At 43.2% G+C, this 19353-nt stretch overlaps 1 protein-coding gene across 2 annotated transcripts in view; it reads right to left on the reverse strand.

Annotated features, from left to right (window-relative positions):
* Positions 1-19353, reverse strand: part of LOC138293507 (vitamin D3 hydroxylase-associated protein-like) — a 283695-nt gene that overhangs the window by 57917 nt on the left and 206425 nt on the right. For both annotated transcript variants that reach the window (XM_069232748.1, XM_069232747.1), the window contains exons 10-11: positions 16132-16231; positions 10943-10986 (exon numbers count right to left, since the gene is read on the reverse strand). In XM_069232748.1, the coding sequence (XP_069088849.1) occupies positions 10943-10986; positions 16132-16231 (144 nt within the window). The remainder of the gene's footprint in view (positions 1-10942; positions 10987-16131; positions 16232-19353) is intronic.

The following is a 19353-nucleotide window of genomic DNA, read 5'->3' on the forward strand; positions in this document are numbered from 1 at the left end:
CGGCCCTTTAGGCCGTTTGCGATCAAAAAATGTTTGATACATGTGGCCCATAGTGCAGCATCAGAAGGAAGTAAATGGATGGGCGCATGGTAATGGCACTAGCTGACTTGCAGCTGCCATAGCGCAGCCTGTCTGTGGGCCCGCCTATGAGAGGATGGTTCTGACTATCTGGTCCACCCTAATTTTTTGGTTTTGGACCACCTGTTTTTTTGTACCTTTTACTGTGAGGGAGCCTCATAGTTTGGGACTCACCCACAGTGAACTTATGGCAAAATGGACTGCATGTGTTTACCACCGGTGCCTCCTTGTTAAGCAGAAGCTGCTATGATGCAGCAAGGTTAGGAGACCCAGGGCTGGCTACACATGATCACGTAGGCACACGTGTGTGCGCCTGTGTGAGGGCTGCATGGGGAGAATTCCTGGCGTGCCCAGCCCAAGACCTGCGCTTAGGTAGCCTGACACAGAAAGGTCTATGCAGACTGGGTGGTGACCTGGAGTAGGCCTTATGAGATGGGTGTGCAGGTGTGAGGGATAGTCAGTGTGCTTACTGTCTTTATTGCAGTGACAATCCATTATATATCTATGGGAAAGGCTGTTCCAGGGTGCAACTCCAGTTTCCTCGGGGCCACAGACTCCAGAGTCGAACTAATATACACTGTAACCTGTATTTAAAGAATAATGCAGTAGGTTACAAAAGCAGATTTGTACACCTTAGGGGTCATCCAAGAATGTAATCCTTCTCTGACTCAGCTCAGGATTAGCGCCAATTACTGCTTTGTCCAGCTGCAGGATCAGGACCTTGCATCAACCAGGCAGGTGTCATTCCATGCCAGGAACAAGGCCCACCCCACGCCCCTCAGCGAGGAGGGCCTCCTTGGAGGAATTGCTGGGAGAGGCCCTGGTAGGAATGTCAGGGAGGAGAGCCTGAGTCTTTCAGAGCACATGTGGCAACTGACTCCTGGACAATGCCATTTTAAGATATCACAGAAGACTGTGCAGGATAGTTTTGACAGGGTGGAGAAGTGATGTGGCACATCAGGATAGGCCAGAGGTGCAGCCCTGCTGGACACTTCCACCCCACTGAAAAAGGACCTGCACAGGGGAGGGCTCTCTCTCTCGGCTGTATTTTCCTGCAGAACACTGGGACTGAAGAAGGGCATTGTTGGACCTGGCTTTTTGACAGGGTCATCCCCAAACTTTTTTGCCTCCTTCCTCCTATTTTTTCTGACCTGTTGTTGTTGGCTTTTGACCTCTGGGCACTTTACCACTGCTAACCAGTGCTAAAGTGCATATGCTCTCGGTGTAAATTGTACTATTGATTGGTTTATCCATGACTGGCTATTTAATTTACTTATAAGTCTCTAGTGGAGTGCACTATATGTGCCTAGGGCCTGTAGATTAAATGCTACTAGTGGGCCTGCAGCACTGGTTGTGCCACCCACTTCAGTAGCCCCTTAACCTTGTCTAAGGTCTGCCATTGCAAGGCCTGTGTGTGCAGTTTCACTGCCACTTCGACTTGGCATTTAAAAGTACTTGCCAAGCCTAAAACTCCGCTTTTTCTGCATATAAGTCACCCCTAATGTGTGCCCTAGGTAACCCCTAGAGCAGGTGCTCTGTGGGTAAAAGGCAGGACATGTACCTGTGTAGTTCTATGTCCTGGTAGTGTAAAACTCCTAAAATTGTTTTTACACTACTGTGAGGCCTGCTCCCTTTATAGGCTAACATTGGGGCTGCCCTCATACATTGTTGAAGTGGCAGCTGCTGATCTGAAAGGAGCAGGAAGGTCATATTTAGTATGGCCAGAATGGTAATACAAAATCCTGCTGACTGGTGAAGTCGGATTTAATATTACTATTCTAGAAATGCCACTTTTAGAAAGTGAGCATTTCTTTGCACTTAAATCTTTCTGTGCCCTTCAATCCACGTCTGGCTAGGTTTAGTTGACAGCTCCTTGTGCATTCACTCAGACACACCCCAAACACAGGGTACTCAGCCTCACTTGCATACATCTGCATTTTCAATGGGTCTTCCTGGGCTGGGAGGGTGGAGGGCCTGCCCTCACACAAAGGACTGCCACACCCCCTAGTGGGACCCTGGCAGACAGGATTGAACTGAAAGGGAATCGGGTGCATTTCTTAGACACTCTTTAAAGTCACCCCCACTTCAAAGGCACAACTTAGTATAAAACAGGGCCTCTGCCCTACCTCATCAGACACTTTCTGAAGAAGAAACCTGAACCAGAAACTACATCCTGCCAAGAAGAACTGCCTGGCTGCTCAAAGGACTCACCTGTCTGCTTTTCTACAAAGGACTGCTGCCTTGCTGTTGGCCTGCTGCCTTGCTGAACTCTTGTCTGGCTGTAAAAGTGCTCTCCAAGGGCTTGGATAGAGCTTGCCTCCTATTCCCTGAAGTCTCAGGACCAAAAAGACTTCTCTTTTTCACTTGGACGCTTCGTGCGGCAAAATTGTCGATGCACAGCTTGTTCCACGGCGAGAAAAACGCCGCACACCGACGCTGATCGACACAACGCCTTTGGGACGACTGGAACTTCGACACACGGCCTCGCAAGTACAACGCCGCCTGACTTGCAGAGGAGAAATCGATGCAACGCCTTCCGGTGAGAGCGAAACTTCGACGCACAGCCCCGCGGAATGATGCGCAGCCGGAAAACAAGCACGAAAATCCACGCACGCACCCGGGACATCTGGTAATCCCCGCGACCCATAGAAAGAGACCGTCCGCGCGCCGGAAAACGATGCACGAATTCCCCGCGTGAAAAATAATGACGCAAGTCCGTGTGTGCTGGGGAGAAATCGACGCACACACTATTTTTCCACGTATCTCTTCTTCTGCGGCCCTTTGTGGAGATTTTCCACCAGAAATCAGGTACTTTGTGCTTGAAAGAGACTTTGTTTGCTTTTTAAAGACTTAAGACACTTTATATCACTTTTCAGTGATATCTTTACAAATTCATATTGCATCTTTGATCGTTGTGACCTGCAAATACCCAGATAAATATTATATATTTTTCTAAACACTGTGTGGTGTATTTTTGTGGTGTTATATTAAGGTATTGTATGATTTATTGCACAAATGCTTTACACATTGCCTTCTAAGTTAAGCCTGACTGCTCGTGCCAAGCTATCAGAGGGTGGGCACAGGCTAATTTTGGATTGTGTGTGACTTACCCTGACTAGAGTGAGGGTTCTTGCTTGGACAGAGGGTAACCTGACTGCCAACCAAAAACCCAATTTCTAACAGGCATCATTGACAATTGGAAGGAAGAAACCCTTGTTTGTCCACTGGGGCAAGGACTGTGCCCCTGAATGACCCCAGACCCAGTGGGGCACGCCCCAGAGGACGAGTTGGGGGAAAGACTGGGCTCTAGCACAAGGTCAGTACGCTGCCCAGGAGAGAGGAAGGCACCCAAAAGAAAGGCTGGTTCAGGGAGTCAGTGGTACTGGCTCACTACCAAGTTTGGAACCTTCCAGGCCAGGAGGCCTAAAGAAAAGAATGCAGGTGGCTAGGGCTCACCACCAGAAGCAAAATGAGCTAAAGATTGTTGAAATCGGCCCACAGGGACCCGAGATATTTCTGAGGCAAGATACGTGACCTTTGACCCCCAGGGAGGACCGTCAGCAAATTGTGCAGTTCTCTGTGCTGATTCCAATGTTGCCCCTGGGGTGGGCCAGGGCCCAGGGTCTGCCCCAGAGAAGAATGGAGCTGGGAATTCCAGGTAAAAATGAAGATCATGGCTGCAGTCTTTGTGGGCGAATGGTGATTACAACAGATTGTTACAATGGTGAACACCCTCTAGGGGTGAAAGGCTGTAATTACATGTGTTATTACAGAAATGGAGACCCTTTGGGACTATAGCTAAAGTGTAGCATGTTGTGCTGAATGTGCTTACAAATGTATGGCTGCAGCGCAGTGGCCAATGATATGATATGCATAGGGTTATTTGAAAAGTCACCCTCTAGGGGTGAAAGATGATACTACTACATAATTAGCAACCAAGTGATGTCCTGTAGGAACTGTGTCAATTGTGCCTCATTTTTATGTTTAATGTTTAAATGTGGAATATGATTAACCTTGGCCCACACCATTTAGGGGTGTGGGTAGACTGTGTAGATCATGCTGAGGGTAATCCTAAGTACACAAACCACTCCAACCTGCCTAGACATATTCCTTTTTGATGCTTATTTGAGTAATTGTATTGTATTGTATTGTGTTGGTTTATTTATAGAGCGCATTCCGGCCGAAGCATTGAAGCGCTAGACAAACCAGAGACAAAGGAAAACAGCACAAGCTACCCTAACAAAGACTAATTTGCAAAAAGCCAGGTTTTAAGGCTCTTCCTAAAGGCCAGGTGAATCGACATTTGACAGAGCGAGAGGGGCAAGCCATTCCAAAGCTTGGCTGCTTCCACCGTAAATGCCCGGTCTCCCCTTCTGGCCTTGTTACAGCGAGGCACCTTGATCATAAATGTGGAAGAGGATCTCAAATGTCTCAATGGTTGATAAAGATACAGCATAGACTTCAAATAATCGCATCCCTCCGACTGTAATGCTTTATGAGTAAGGCAGAGTGTTTTAAAAATGATTATCTTCTTAATCGGGAGCCAGTGTAAGGATCTACTAGCTGATGTAAACTGAGGGAGATTCAAAGTTAAGCGTGCTGCCGCGTACTGAATAGACTGTAATTTGTCTAAAGAAGATTTGTTCTCATTGAGCAGCAATGAATTACAATAGTCAAGTCTAGAAGTGACTAGTGCAAGCACTACCGGCCGCCTTAAGTCATCCTCTAAAAGATGTAGAATTTTCTTAAGTGTTTTTAATATCCAAAAACAAATCTTGACTATATGATTAAACTGTAACTTAAAGGAGAGTGTGTCGTCAAAAATAATCCCTAATTTTTTTGCATGGGTAACAGGCAAACCCCACAGGCCAGGGGCCACCAACTGTTGTCCCGAGGGGAGTTTTTACACCCAAAGCACATAATCACCGTCTTATCCCCGTTAAGTTTGAGCCAATTACTGGCCATCCAATTGTTAATTGCTGTCATGCAGCATTGAAAATTCTCCTTAGTGTCCTCCCAGTTACGAGAAATGGGCACAATCACCTGCGTATCGTCTGCATGTGAGATAATCTGGAAACCAAATGAACGTACCAGGTTGGCCAGAGGCGCCATATACAGGTTAAAAAGCGTCGGACTGAGAGAAGACCCCTGCGGAACACCACATGGAAGATGGAAAGAGGAGGCCTGGTGGTCACCACAGGCCACCATGATTGTTCTGTCCACAAGAAAGGAGCTAAGAAGCTGCCAGGCCTTTCTTCTCACTCCAGCCTGGAGCAGACGATTAAGCAGAATGATAGGGGAGATAGTGTCAAAAGCTGCTGACAAATCTAGCAAAACCCGAATCGAACCTTCTCCCAAATCGCCTCTGCGACGAATAATGTCAGAAGTAGAAATAAGTGCTGTTTCCGTACTATGAGCACCACGAAAGCCATGCTGAGATAGATCCAATTTGCCATTCTCCTGAAGAAAAGTAGGTAACTCATGATTAAGGTGTTTTTCTAGCATTTTGGCCAGGCCCGGCAGAAGTGAAATCGGGCGAAGATTAGTAAGGTCCGCGGCATCCTTTCCTGTTTTTTTAATGAGATGAATCACCGTAGCCTGCTTCCAAACATCAGGAAAAATCCCTGTAATGAGACTGGCAGCCACTATTGATCAAAGTAGATGTAATTTATTGCCAGTATTAGGTGCTCACAATCTATGTTACAGTCAAATATTGCATTGGAATACAAGTGAATGTTCTGCCATGTGGGTTGTTGGTTTATATCTCCCTTTGGGAGAGACAAGAATGACTACACAATGTCATCCAAAAGTAATTCCATCAGCTTGTGTATATTTCTGTATTGCTACATAGCACTGAATATTGTGTGTAATAAATGTACTTTCACTCCATCAAAAGAAACAGCACAGACTGGACCGTCATTTATAGAGTGTTATTATTCTGTGCTTGTGAATGGTGATTACTAGCCCACACCACCTCCCTTGAGTGAGCCTTGGACTGCAATACTACCCTATAAGAGTCAATCACTACAATGAGGTGTTTGGATCTAAGTGTTGGTTGAGTGCGGACCCATTACTTGTGCAGGACACGCAACTAATGACCCACCCACCAACACAGCCCTATGGCCATAGGATCAGGTTCGTCCACAACAGTAAGTTGGCTGGGTTATCAAACATTATTTATTGCCATCACCTGACCTGAAATATCATGAGGTCTAGGGGCCATGTAATGTCACTTTCTGCAGCATGTGAGGTCAAGAGTTACATGATTCATACTGTGTCACATGGGGGGTGGTCAAAACTAGCCCTTGCACTTTAGTGAACTGACATCCATGCCCTAGAGAAGACTCTAAACAACTCATAGGACAGGGTGCAGTGTACTAAAAAAGTTGGACACATGATTTTACTTTTACTAGGGAAATTCTCTAAAATGTGTTTGTCATTACTGCAAGACCCATGTCTCCCATAGGAGAACAATGGATTACCTTAATACATTTGATAGGGAGCAAGTTATACATTTGAGTTTGGTGTCTAAAGAATTTTTATTTAAAATCCTCTTTAATGATAAAGTTGGATTTTAAGTCACAATTCTGAAAATGCCAGTTATATTTGTCCCAACCATTTGGTGCCTTCTATTCTGGGTCCCATGATGAGGTGTAGCTAGCAGTTGGTCTTTGTGTACTACTCCCAGGAAGTGAGATAAAGAGGGAATAAGTGTTGGCAGGACTGGCCATCTCTGACTTGAGAGGGAAGCCGAGGATTCACCTCCTACAAATTCACATCACAAAGGCTCTTCCTCACAATACTCACAAAGTGGTTGACACTAGTCTTTTGTGCCCCCAAGCAAACTGGGGTTAGGACAAGGAGGCAAGAAATCAGCTGCAGCTGCTGCAAATCACAAGGGGAGAGGTGGGTGAAGTAGAGACAGAGGGGAGAAAACTAAAATATAAAAAAATATTAAACTTACCTTCATGGATGCCGCAGCCTTGTTTGTCACTACTCTTTCGTCGATGTGGTGTCCCAATATTCACTGGGCCACCAGCACAAGCTCCCCAGCAATCCCGGCACTGCTTTCGTGCTAAACTTAGCATTAAAGCAGCACCAGAATTGGTCTGAGCATCTCGGACTGCCGCTCAGACACAGCCCTGGGATCTGTGCAGTTTCTCCAGCCCGGCTGTTAAATACAGCCAGACAGGAGAAACCTAAGTGTGCATATGTGTTTGGTTGGCCATCTCAGGCCAGCCAAACACACATTCACACTTAGGCGCATTCTCTCCTCTTCCCACTTCCACCTCCTGTGGCCCAGCCTCACCCCTCCCTACACTGCTAGGTATTTTTTTGCTGCTGGCTCAGACAGGCTCAGCCCTTGCGAAGGAGCCTCCCCTGCAAGAAATTCCAAGCACCTCTGGGTGTAGAAATTCCAGAACCTTCTCCTACTGAGAGGAAAACAGTCCTGTGTAATGAACTGTTAGACCCTGTTACAGTTAAACAATTATTGAACTCTTGACTGAACCTTTGGTACTGTGAGCTATTGAACCTTTGACTACGTGTGGATGAGCACACATCTGCTTTTGCTCTCTGCCTGCCTTGGGCCCTGTGAGACTGATGGGTTCAGCAGGTGTAGGAATGCTTGGAATGTGGATTGAATCAGATTAGAAGAATAGCAGCGGAGTGGTGAAAACTCATCAAACTGCCGGCGGAGCAGAATTCTTCGCCCACCCCTACCTAGGACCACCAAAGTGGCTCCTAAGGCTCATTGGCTGGCATGTTGATCAGAGTTTTAGGGAAAGAAAAGGCTCCAACCATCGTGAGCCTGAACACTTGGGCGTAGGCCGTAGGCCTGAGGGTTATCTGGTAGAGACCTGCTGTGAACTCTTGGGCAGAACCAAAGCAGTGCAATGCATCTCCCTGCAGCCTTGTGTGGGAATCACCATAAGGCTCTTGTTGGTCCATTAGTCATCCCTATGCTCCCTTTTTATGTGGCTGTCTAGAGGGAATGTACAAAGTCCGTTTGTCACTCATCCTAGACATGTATTCTCAGACAGGCAGAAAGCACCAAGGGCCACATGTACGAAGATGTACAACATTGTCAATGACACTGTTTGCGATTCACAATGGGGTTGCAAATGACCTACCTCATGTGTATTCATGAGGTAGGTCGCAATTTTTGACCCCATTGGGAATGGCTGCACTCACAGGATTGGTGGCCTGCTGGGGTCAGCAGACCACCATGTCTGTGACTGCTTTTAAATAAAGCAGTATTTTGTTTTTAAATGCAGCCTGTTTTCCTTAAAGATTTCTTTTCATTTTTTCAGTGCTCTGAAAAAATGTTTTCGCACGGGGACCCCTTTGCTTTTGTGAATGGGTTAGCACCAATTTGAGACTGGTGCTATTTGCGATTGTTTTGTGACCGCATTTGCAGTCACAAAACAATCATACATTGGACTGCGACTCGCAATTAGGCAGGGAACGCCCCTTTGTAATTGCGAGTCGCACACCCGTTTTGCAATTCACTAAATAGATTACCGAATCGCCAAATAGGGCCTGTACATACCAAAAATGATTTTCCTGTCCCAAACAGTCCGATTCTGAAAATCGGGCCGTTTGAGACAGGAAAAATGGTGCGTACATCTGGCCCCAAATGCTTAAAGTAAGAAAATGCCAGCTTTCTAAAAGTGGCATTTTCAGAATTACAATTTAAAGTCCAACTTCATCATAAGTTGTGATTTTAAATTATGATTCCAGAGAGACCAAACTTGGGGGTCCCATCTCTTCCCAATTGGAAATTACACTTATAAAATGTAATAATGTAATTGCATGGGAGAGATAGCCCTTGCAAAAGTGAAAAACAAATTTAAGAGTTGTTCACTACTAGGACATGGAAAATATTAAAGGACATATCCTACGTTTTAATTACACTGCACCCTATCCTGGGGCTGTCCAGGGCCTACATTAGTGGGGACTTATATGTACTAAAAAGAAAGGTTTGTGCTTGGCATGAGAGTTAACTTTCCAGGTCGACATGGCAGTTTAAAACTGCATACCCGGGCTCTGCAATGGCACGCCTGAGACATGTCTGAAGGGCTACTTAAGTGGGTGGCACAATCGGTGGTGCAGGCCCACTAGTAGCATTTAATTCACAGGCCCTAGGCACAGGCAGTGCACTTACCTAGGGACTTATAAGTAAATTAAATGTTAATTATGGATAAGGCAATGTTACCACACTCTAGGCAGAGTACACATGCAATTTAGCTCTGGTTAGCAGTGGTAAAGTGGCCAGAGTCATAAAGCCAGCAAAAACGATGTGAGAAAAATGGAGGTCGGAAGGCAAAAAGCTAGGGTGAAACCACACCAAGGATGTAAGGACTGAAAGCCCCACTCTCCTATTCTGCTCCCCACTGTCGCGCCTCTGGTGTATCCTGTCATAGATTCTGTAGTCACTCATTGACAATCCTTACTTATTCAAAACTGTGCCAAGCACCATCACAGTGTGCACATCAATCATTTTACATGTAAGCTACACGGGCAGTGCAGTGCCAGCTTTAGGTCGTTCTGAATGGTGTGGGCGCTGACCTGGAACTGACTTCAAGGGTGGCGCTGTGTTTAGCAATAACATACGATTTAAAAGCACCTCCTGCAGAGTTCCTTATGCCCAGTTTTCAGGGAGCAATATAGATGTCAAGATAACTTGTGATTAATGTTCCAAGTAGAGAGAGAGAGAGAGAGAGAGAGAGACTGAGTTTTGTCTAGTGACAGTAGCACAAAGGGTTAATCTGCCCACTGCAAAGAAAAGATCTGTATTTTATGTGGATAGCTTAGTGGATTAGTAAAGCCAGCCTTAACTAGCGCTTTAAAACAATTGAAATGTATTTGAGGGAGGGGCTATGGAGAGATTTGGGTTAGTTTAGCTGGATAGTAGTGAGTGAATCTGAGGAAGAGGTCATGAGGGGGATGGGGAGTGGGTGGGGAGGGGGGGATGGGGTGTACCAAAAAAGATTGTCACACCACCTATGGTAGCACCCTCTGAACTGTGGTAATACGCTGTGAGCTTCTGAGCTCTGGCAAGTGGAGGGAACCTTAGAAAGATTTACCAAGCATCTTCATTAGACCTATTGGCTTTCCAACTGCTACTTGAGCTCTGTAACTGGTTGGAGAATATCTGCCTCAAATTTCTTTTGAGAGGCAAGAGCTCAAAAGTACACTAGAGGATTACTGCTCAGTGCACCTCCTTCAATGACTAAAGTAGGCTCACAACTCTGGCGTGCAAGAGGATACTTCAGACCAGGGCCGGACAGGCCTTTAACCCACATGGCATTTTGCCAGTGTGGTGGGGATGGGAAGAGGGGATTGGTTTAAAAGCCCAAGGCCACGCATTGCGCGTTTGTCACTCTTTCTAGCTCCCCAAGGTTAACTGCAGCAGGATCAGGGAGGTTTCAAAAGGTGAGAGAAAGAGAGGGAGGGAGGAAAAAGGTATGAAATCAGAGAAGGGGAAGAGACAGAGGAGAGAAGGAGAGAGAGAATAGATGGTTGGAACGAGACTGCACGAGGAGACGACGGGAGCGGGGCTGGTTTGAGCATTATTGCCTGGGCTGCTTTACTGCTTCAGACTGAATTCTTAACAGCCTCTTTGCTGTGGCAGCCAGCAATTAAACCATTTGTGTGGAAGTGTAACAGAAACAGTACTAAAATGGACTGACTGAAAACATGTCTGGTATCGAAAATAGCCACTCAATAAGCAACAGAAAATTAATATTTGCAGTCACTTACATACTTGAGCCGGATTATAACTTTTAGAATAACAAGGTACACCTTCTAACAGTGATCCTAATGAAAAGTGGATTTAATATAGTTTTATTCAGTGCATTACCTCACTCCGCAGAGGGCGTTCAGCTCATCAGCAATCCGTGGAAACTGAGACAAAATATACAAAGACAAATAAATTAGTTCTGTCAAAAGATTAAGATTTAACAATAAACTGTATCTTTATTTATTTACAATGTAATTTAAGAAATAAAGATGGCCTCACAGAAATACCAAGCCTATTTTTGAGCCAGGACAGAAATCACAAAGTGAAAATAATGTGTCAAAATAGGGAAATTTGAGTGCAACGTAGAGCAATTCACATTTAAACAAATTATTACAACAGTTTGAAATGTCCAGTAAACTATGGGCCGACTCTCCATGTTAGCACTGCAACAAAGTGACATAAGTGGTCAGACCTGGGAAATGTGGGCATTGAATGCTTCCCAATTTGTCAAAACATAGGAAGGGTGCATCACTTTGCTTTGTTTATGGGTGCAGACATGGCAAACTTATCTTCATGAATGGAGAATGATGTTGCACCTAGGGTGTGCAAATAAGTAATTGCAAATGTGAAAATTGGGAAAAGCAGACCTATGGGTTTTGGGAACAATTTCTAGATTTTACTACAATAATGCGATTATTAGTTGAAAACTGCCAGGCTGCCAGGCTGTCCCTGTTACCACCCACCTATCTCATGGGCAGGTGCAACCTGCATCCAGCATTTACTGATGACTGATGCCCCGGATATGGATGGGGAAGTGATCCCTGTTCATCCCACCTTTCTATTTAGGAAATCCTGCCTCAGGACATTCATGGATCAACCATCAGTAAATTGCAGACGCAGCTTGCACCCTCCCAAGGACAATTAGTAGGTTCCAGCGTGAGTACCAGGGACAGTCCATTATGGTAGTGCCTTTGAAGGCTGGAGGTCGTGAGGAAGGATGCTAGAGTGTGGCCAGAATAGAAAAAAACTGCTGGAAGATTGGTTGGCTGGGCCAGACTACACTTTGGGAGGCTTGAGACAGTTTGTGCAAGAAGGAAGAAATATGTGCACAGATGAGTGGAGGAGTTGGCAGAGCAGGAGACAAGGAGGGCAGCTGTCATATGATCCACTCCTCCCATTTCAACTATGGATTGCTAGATACTTCCCACAGTTGCAAAATAACTATGCATAGTTAAGAACCTTATAACTTTGTTGCTTTACACACCTCTTTTTTCAAGATCACGGAACTGATTCATTGACTTTTCCTTAAATAGTGTACTAGAACGCTTCATGTGACCCTTTCAATCAGTCCTGGCTGCATAACCACCAGGACCTGGCTTTTCGGGGTCTTATTGCCATTCTCTTCAAGTATCCGCTTGCAATCCCTGCTGGCTAATGGACCATCATTAGTGCTTTGACTTAGTGAAGACTTTCATTGACGGTATACTTCCAAGACACATTGTCACTGCAATTATGGACATTTAATGCACATATTCATCAAGACTTTGATCCCTATTTTCTATTTGTATTGTCTCAATTTTTCCCATGTTAGAGTATAACCTCTGTGAATTGACCTTACCTACGGCATCTAGTAATACCTTGCTGCTATTATACGAATTTTCTTTGCCTAGTCAATACATATGTCAAGTCCTCAGCTGAAGTAAAATGTGTAATTCTGTTTCTTATTTGGAGCTTTGATTTCGACCAAGCTTTTGTGCTTCAAGTTAATGGTACCATGTAGGTAAGTGATTCAGTATGTGTTTAGGCCCTTACCACGCATCCTTTACCAAGTGGTACTTTACTCCACAAGTAAAGGTACGCGTAGAGGTAAAGAGGTGGATTAGGACCATTTAAGTTTAAGGTTCATTGTAGGATTTAAGGGTGGGAAGTAGTAAAGGAGTTATGGGTGAATTTAAAGTAATTTAAGGTAAAGCAGTGGGTAATACTAAAGGTATGAGGGGTGATTTTAGGCTTATGGGGTGGGTAGTGGTAAAGAGATATAAAGGTGATGTTAGCGTTTTAGGGGTGGGTAGTAGTAAGTTATGGGTGAATTTGGGTCAAAGGAAAGGGTAGTAGTAAGGGGGAGAGGTGATGTGTAGGGTTAAGGGGCGTAAGAGTGATTTTAGGGTTTTAAGGGTGGGTAGAGGTAAAGGGGGTAATTTATGTTTTTAGTTTTGGGTAGAGGTAAAGGGTTTGTTAGGGTTCAGGGGTGGGTAGAGGTGAAGGGAGAAAATAGTTAATTTTATGATTTGGGGTGGGTAGAGGTAAAGGAGGTAAGGGTAAATTTATGCTAAAGGAGTGGGTTGAGGTGAATATGATAAAGGGCTCATTGGGGTTTAGGGGTAGGAAGAGGTAAAGGGAGGTTAGTGGGTTTAAAAAAGAGAGGGGTTGAAGTAATGTCACACAAAACATACCACCCCCATAAAATGTAGGGGGATTGAAGGGTCACCCGGGGTATGCCCCCTTGCATACATTATGCCTAGCACAGGGGTTACAAAGTCGCGCAAAGCATGCATTGCGCCACTTTGTAAATCTGGCGTGGCGAATTTGGCCTCATTGAGCCACATTGGCATCATAAAAAACGAAGGTAATATGTAGCAAGAAGGCTCTAGGTCCTCTTACATTTGAGCCTAAGTCCTCTGTCCTCCGTGTAGTTAAAACATTTTGTATAAGGAGGCAGAGTAGGGTAGAGGGCCTCCCCCTTCAGGGCCCAAATTATTTTTTCTTAAAAAAAATAAAGGAATGATCCTGTGAGAGTCCTACAGGACTTTCGTGGGATAATAACTTTTTTTTTTTTTAAAGAAAAATAAACGCCCATCGGAGTTTAACGTTTTAAATTAATTAGGGGAGTGGTCATGTGGTCTCCCTCCCCGAGCCAGAGATGGGCCATGGAACTCTAATCCCTGTTCATCAAAAGCGGGACGGGGGCACAGAGCCTTGCTAGGACCCGGGGATCTCATACTCCCAAGGCTGAATACATAATAATGGGGAGGAGGCGTGTGGCCTGCCTCAGACCTGTACTGGTCCCAGAGTTCCCATCCATAGGGGCCAGAAAATACACCTTTAGGGGAAGAGGCAAATAGCACCCCCGCTCTAAGTCCAAATGAGCCCAGGGACCCCATTTCCTCGGGGCAAAGAGTATATAGAGAGGAGTGGGGTGCATGGATCTCCTCCTGAGCCTTAGAAGACCAAGGAGACCACATCCCATAGAGCCGGGTCTTAAACTGTGTCCTGGGAGCCACCTCATGAACACCGTACTTTCCCTGCTCTCAGCACTGCAGGCAGGGAAATAAGTGTAATTTAGCAGAAGCTTTGAAAATGCTCCCTCCAGATTGGAGCACAGTTCTGTTGTTCTGCCCGTGCTCTTGTGGGCAGGGAAACTGACTGCTCCTACCCGGTGGCAGTAAGCAAAGGCAGCTGCTCTCACCAGGTGAGAGCAATGCTGGCTCCTATGTGGTAGCTGTCTGAGGTTGCAGGGTCCCTGGGGCTCCCCGCTGTGGCACCTAATGTTATATTTGGGCCTGGAGATGTGGTCTTTGGGGAATATTTGGACTCGATTTTCTCAATGAGAGGGCCCATGTGCTCCCTCCCCTAATATTAATGTATTTGGCCCCAGTGGATGGAGTCCCCGGAGTCTCTTGACGCTTGGGGTGGGGAGCCATATGCCCCCATCCCCTATATTTACAGTATGCTCCTAAGGTATGGATCTCCACAGTCCATTTGGGCTCAGGTAGGGGGCCCATGCACCCCCCTCCCCTAATATTAATGTATTTGGCTCTGGGGGATGGGGCAGCTGGGGCCTCTTAAGGCTCAGGGTGGGGGACTATGTGCCCCTCCTCTTTATATAAAGTATTGCTCATGGGGGATGAGATCCCCGGGACACACTTGGGCTCTCTGATGTGGGCTGTCTGCCCCCTCCTCTAATAGTATATCTTTTGTCCCCAGGGGATGGAGTACCTGGGGTCAGTAGTGGCTTGGGGAAGGGAACCAGACACACCCTCTCTTTTATTAAAAAAGAAGGCCCCAAGATGGGAGGTACCTGAGGCCACTAGAGACTCTGGGATGGGGGCCACATGCACCCCTCCTTTATTTAATAACAAATGGGTCCTGGGGTTGGTGTCTCTGGGGCCAGTATTGGCTCGAATGGGACATGTGACACTCTACCTCGACATTTATAAAAACCTAAATTGTATATGCCACGAATATATATATATATATATTTGTGGCATATAAAATTTAGGTTTTTATAAATGTCGAGGTAGAGTGTCACATGTCCCATCCGAGCCAATACTGGCCCCAATATGTGTGTGTGTGTATATATATATATATATATATATATATATATATATATATATATATATATATATGTATATTTATATATATTGTGTTGGTAGAAAATGCACACTGTGAGTATAGTGCAATTCATTTATTAAAGGTGAGCTAACACCCTATACGGCTTTGTTCACGGGTAGAAAGTATAGTAAACAAACAAAACAATAAGAAATACAAATGACAGTCAACAAAACCTCAAACCACATTATAGTGCAGGGTGGACAGTTTTTTATGTAAACTTCCAATTGTCTGTACTCTCTCTGTTGGAGGATTATTTCAGTGACGGAGCCAGATTAGGCTTCGTCATGGATTCACTTACGGTCCACCAGCCTATAAATCAGTGCAGCGGGCCGACAGTTTGGTGGAGAGGTTCTCCATTGCAGTTGTGACATAGGAACCCTCTCTGCCAAACTCTAAATCAGTCTCTAATAACTGCTTTTATTTTGCTATAGAAACAAACAGTTTCTGTTGTAGTAAGTGCTGAGCTAAAACCTTCCTGAATTGTAGAAATGGTATATGTATCTGAAAGTGAAGTTTGCTCCTTTATTCTTTAGGTTCAGAAGTACTCAATCGTGGCTTCTCAGACCAAAGCTCGAATTGAACTTGTTTAACTTCATGAATCATTACCTGCGTACATAGTTGGACAATGATCATAATCAAAGGAATTTCAATTGCCAAGGCTGAAGTTACTGATATGTTAAGCTTGGTCAAATATGTATGGCATAGAGTGATGGTGTTGTAGCTATGTGTCTCATGGTAAAATGTAAACAAATGATGATGTGGCTAATCAATTCATTAATTGTTTGTGCCATACATCCAACCCAACATGAGTCCTACTCTGGATCAGTTTATAAGAAACATCATTCAAGTCAACTTAAAGTTCCTTACTAGTCAAAACATGTATTCATGTTGACATTTAAACAAATATAAGAGCTCACCAGTGGTTTTAAGAAGAAAGACAGGATCTTCTTTGTCCATCTTGGAAGCTTGTACACAGAGATCTGTGATTTCAAGTTTGTATCAATAATGTCTCCTTCACTGCAAGAAACAGTATGAAAGGAAAACTATTATGAAGATGCATTGTTTGGTAGGTTTGAGAGCCTTACACTCATGATTGAATCTGCAATGTGTCAAGTTGTTAGTTAATTGATTTGTTTCTTATATTTATATTCTGAGGAATTAACTATTTGCAGCACAAACTTCACCTCACTTTCGGTTGAAAACAAAATACACAATGTATTCGTACTATTAAATTAAACTAAACGGGTCCAAACGGGTCCAAACTACTAACAGTTCTGTAGTATGGGTCATGTCATTTAGCTCATTTAGACTGTTGATAACATACCTACTTTAGTTCAAGAAAAAGACAATCTACTAACTCATTTAAACACTGCAGCAAGCTCAACAGTCTATCTAAAACCATGGAAATACAGATTAAGTGCAGTGCTCCAGAGATACTAACATCTGCCTATAAACAGCACATTATTTTTAATTCGATTTTATTTCCAGGGCCTGTTACAAAATGTTCCTGAGTGCTCCAAAAATGTTGTTTCCAAACCTACATATGCCTGGACTCCATACCCTCCAGACAATTAATTTAATTCAATCATTTCATTTGAAACCAGGGCAGCATTGCAGAATCTTACATTTTAATGAACGCATTTATTTATTTATTCAGACAAAGCATGCCTTGACCAAAAAGATCGTTTTTGAATTTTATTTTTTGCAAAAAGGTTTGCACTTATTGGGATACCCCTTTGAATTATCTGTTGAGAAGAAATGTCCTGCTTGATTTTTCCACAGCATTAGAACTGTGAGCACTTCCCTGCATTCAAAATAGTTCTTCTTCATTTAGTCATACTATTACTATATTGTCAGTAATCTATATCAGTTTTCAAGTTTAGAATGTCATGTTTATATCTTAATAGTAAATTTTGTATGTAATATTTTATTTACTGTATAGCGTATGTATTGTATTTTCAGATAATTTCATAAGCATGTTTCTATTCATGCTTATTTATGTTTTATTTTTAAATGGAATAATTATGTGTTTATTATTATGCATGTACTGCTTTTATTTTGTGTAATAAAGGCATTTTTTTGAAGTTAACATATGTTTTAAAGTTGAATTTTTTAACTTTGAAGTAGAAATTTTGTATTTTGTGGTTATAGATTTGTGTTTTTAATCAATTGTTTTCTATGAATATTTTCGATGCTAATATGTTTTATGTTGCTATTTAGATATTCTTTATTGTTATTTGAATAACAACAATCGTTTGTTCTCATTCGTTTTGCCCTTTATATTTATATATATGTTTGCTATTTTGCTGTTGATATAATTGTGTTTTTGATAGGCTATGTATTTTTTGTATTACAACATTTTCTATTCAGTATTGTAACATAGAATCATTAGATGGAAGAATTCATACAGCAAAAGGAAAAGGTGTGTATTAACTAGATAAAATACAGGCTTACTTAGTAAGGGTGATGAATATAGGATTCAAGATGGTGCTAAATAGGTATATTTTAAAACTGTCAAAGTCAAAGTCAACAATGCAGTTAATGAATATGAAAAGTAGCTGGGTTCTGAAAGTGGATATAACCTGTTACTTCTTTATGATGTGGTGTCCCTTAACAAGGTGTGTCTTCAACTCTTTCCTTCTCTAAACCAGAGTTAAGGGCATCATTATGCTCAAATATAATGTACGCAAGAGCATCAACTATGACACTTATGATGTGGTGGTGATTGGAGAGGATTAAAGGAATATTTTTCCGAACATCTGATGAGTGGAAAATGCACTATTTATAATACTGTTTACATAAGATATCAACCTGCCACCCAGTTTTTGACATATTTACCAACAGTGTCTGAAACAATTGTAGAACTAGAATGTTGAGCCCATCAGTATTTCTGTTCATGAGATATTCCATTTTATCCCAATCCATCATAACAATTCGTTGGTGTGTCTCACCAACTTAGTGAAAGGATCATGGAAGTTATTGAGATGCAAACAATTCTCACTTTAAATGGGACATAAAAAGGATGTTAGACTCATATCCATGACCAGATCCATCTTTAAAACTGGCAACGCATGTATATTAAATGGGGGGTGGGGCAGCAGCCAGAATGCAAAGGAATTGCAATAGAGTAAGAAGGTAGCTTCCGAAACAAAGATGTTAAAATTGACACCTTCACTTCCAGGCAAGAAATGTTCTGTAGCATGGCCCTAAACACTTTTGACCTGAGATAAACATTTCTGAATTGTATAGTACAATAGTTTTCAAACAATTGTCAATGCAAAAGGGAGATGAGCCAACAGAAGGAAACTTTTATCAACACTGTGTGATTGTGTCTGAAAAACAAAATTAAAAAAACTGTGTCCTTGATGTGCTTGGAGGTTTGCTCTATTACATCAAATAACTTGTATTTCCTCAATGCACAGGCCCACAAAGCAATGTGTGCATGTTCAGGGCAGAAATATTAGTACTGGAATAGTATCAGGAGCCCTACTCTAAAAAGGGAAATTCTTCAAATGTCATTCAGTTGTCCCGGGGCAACTAACTTAGTGCAATGAGGTTTCTGAGCTAGATGAGCCTGCATCATGGAAAACAAAGTACCTCCATCTCTAGATGAAGTGGGTGAACTGAGAGGTGGACGGACAACAAATCCACTTTTTTTCATTGATGTCCCATTGCTGCTCCCCTCTACTTAGATTTCCTAGTGTTTCTAACCTCTGCATCAGCTGAGGCCTCTTAATCAGCCCTTCACCATATTTGCTCTATTTAAAAGGACATCCATATTTAATCTAGAGGTGTTGTACCTATTTATAGTCGCTAAAGATTTAGCAATATATACATAATGACTATAAAAGTAATGGCAAAGGTAATGATAATGGGATAGAGGTGAATGAAGAACAAAGCACCCCAATCCTTTATTAAGGTGCCAGATCTCTCAAAAGCACTTCTGCCATTTCACTGCAATTTTACCTGCAGCCCATTCCCCTGACTTTCCAAGTGATAGTAGTTCAAAGTAATTGAGAAGAAGCAATGGGGATGCCCTGTGTGTACTTGTATGAATTGTTGGTCTCCTGAGGGAACATTACATCAGGGCTCATAGTAACGCATTTCTCTTTGAATAACATTTTTACCCATTCCTTACA

Source organism: Pleurodeles waltl, chromosome 4_2 (assembly GCF_031143425.1).
Source record: "Pleurodeles waltl isolate 20211129_DDA chromosome 4_2, aPleWal1.hap1.20221129, whole genome shotgun sequence".
In the NCBI taxonomy this organism is placed as follows: domain Eukaryota; kingdom Metazoa; phylum Chordata; class Amphibia; order Caudata; family Salamandridae; genus Pleurodeles; species Pleurodeles waltl.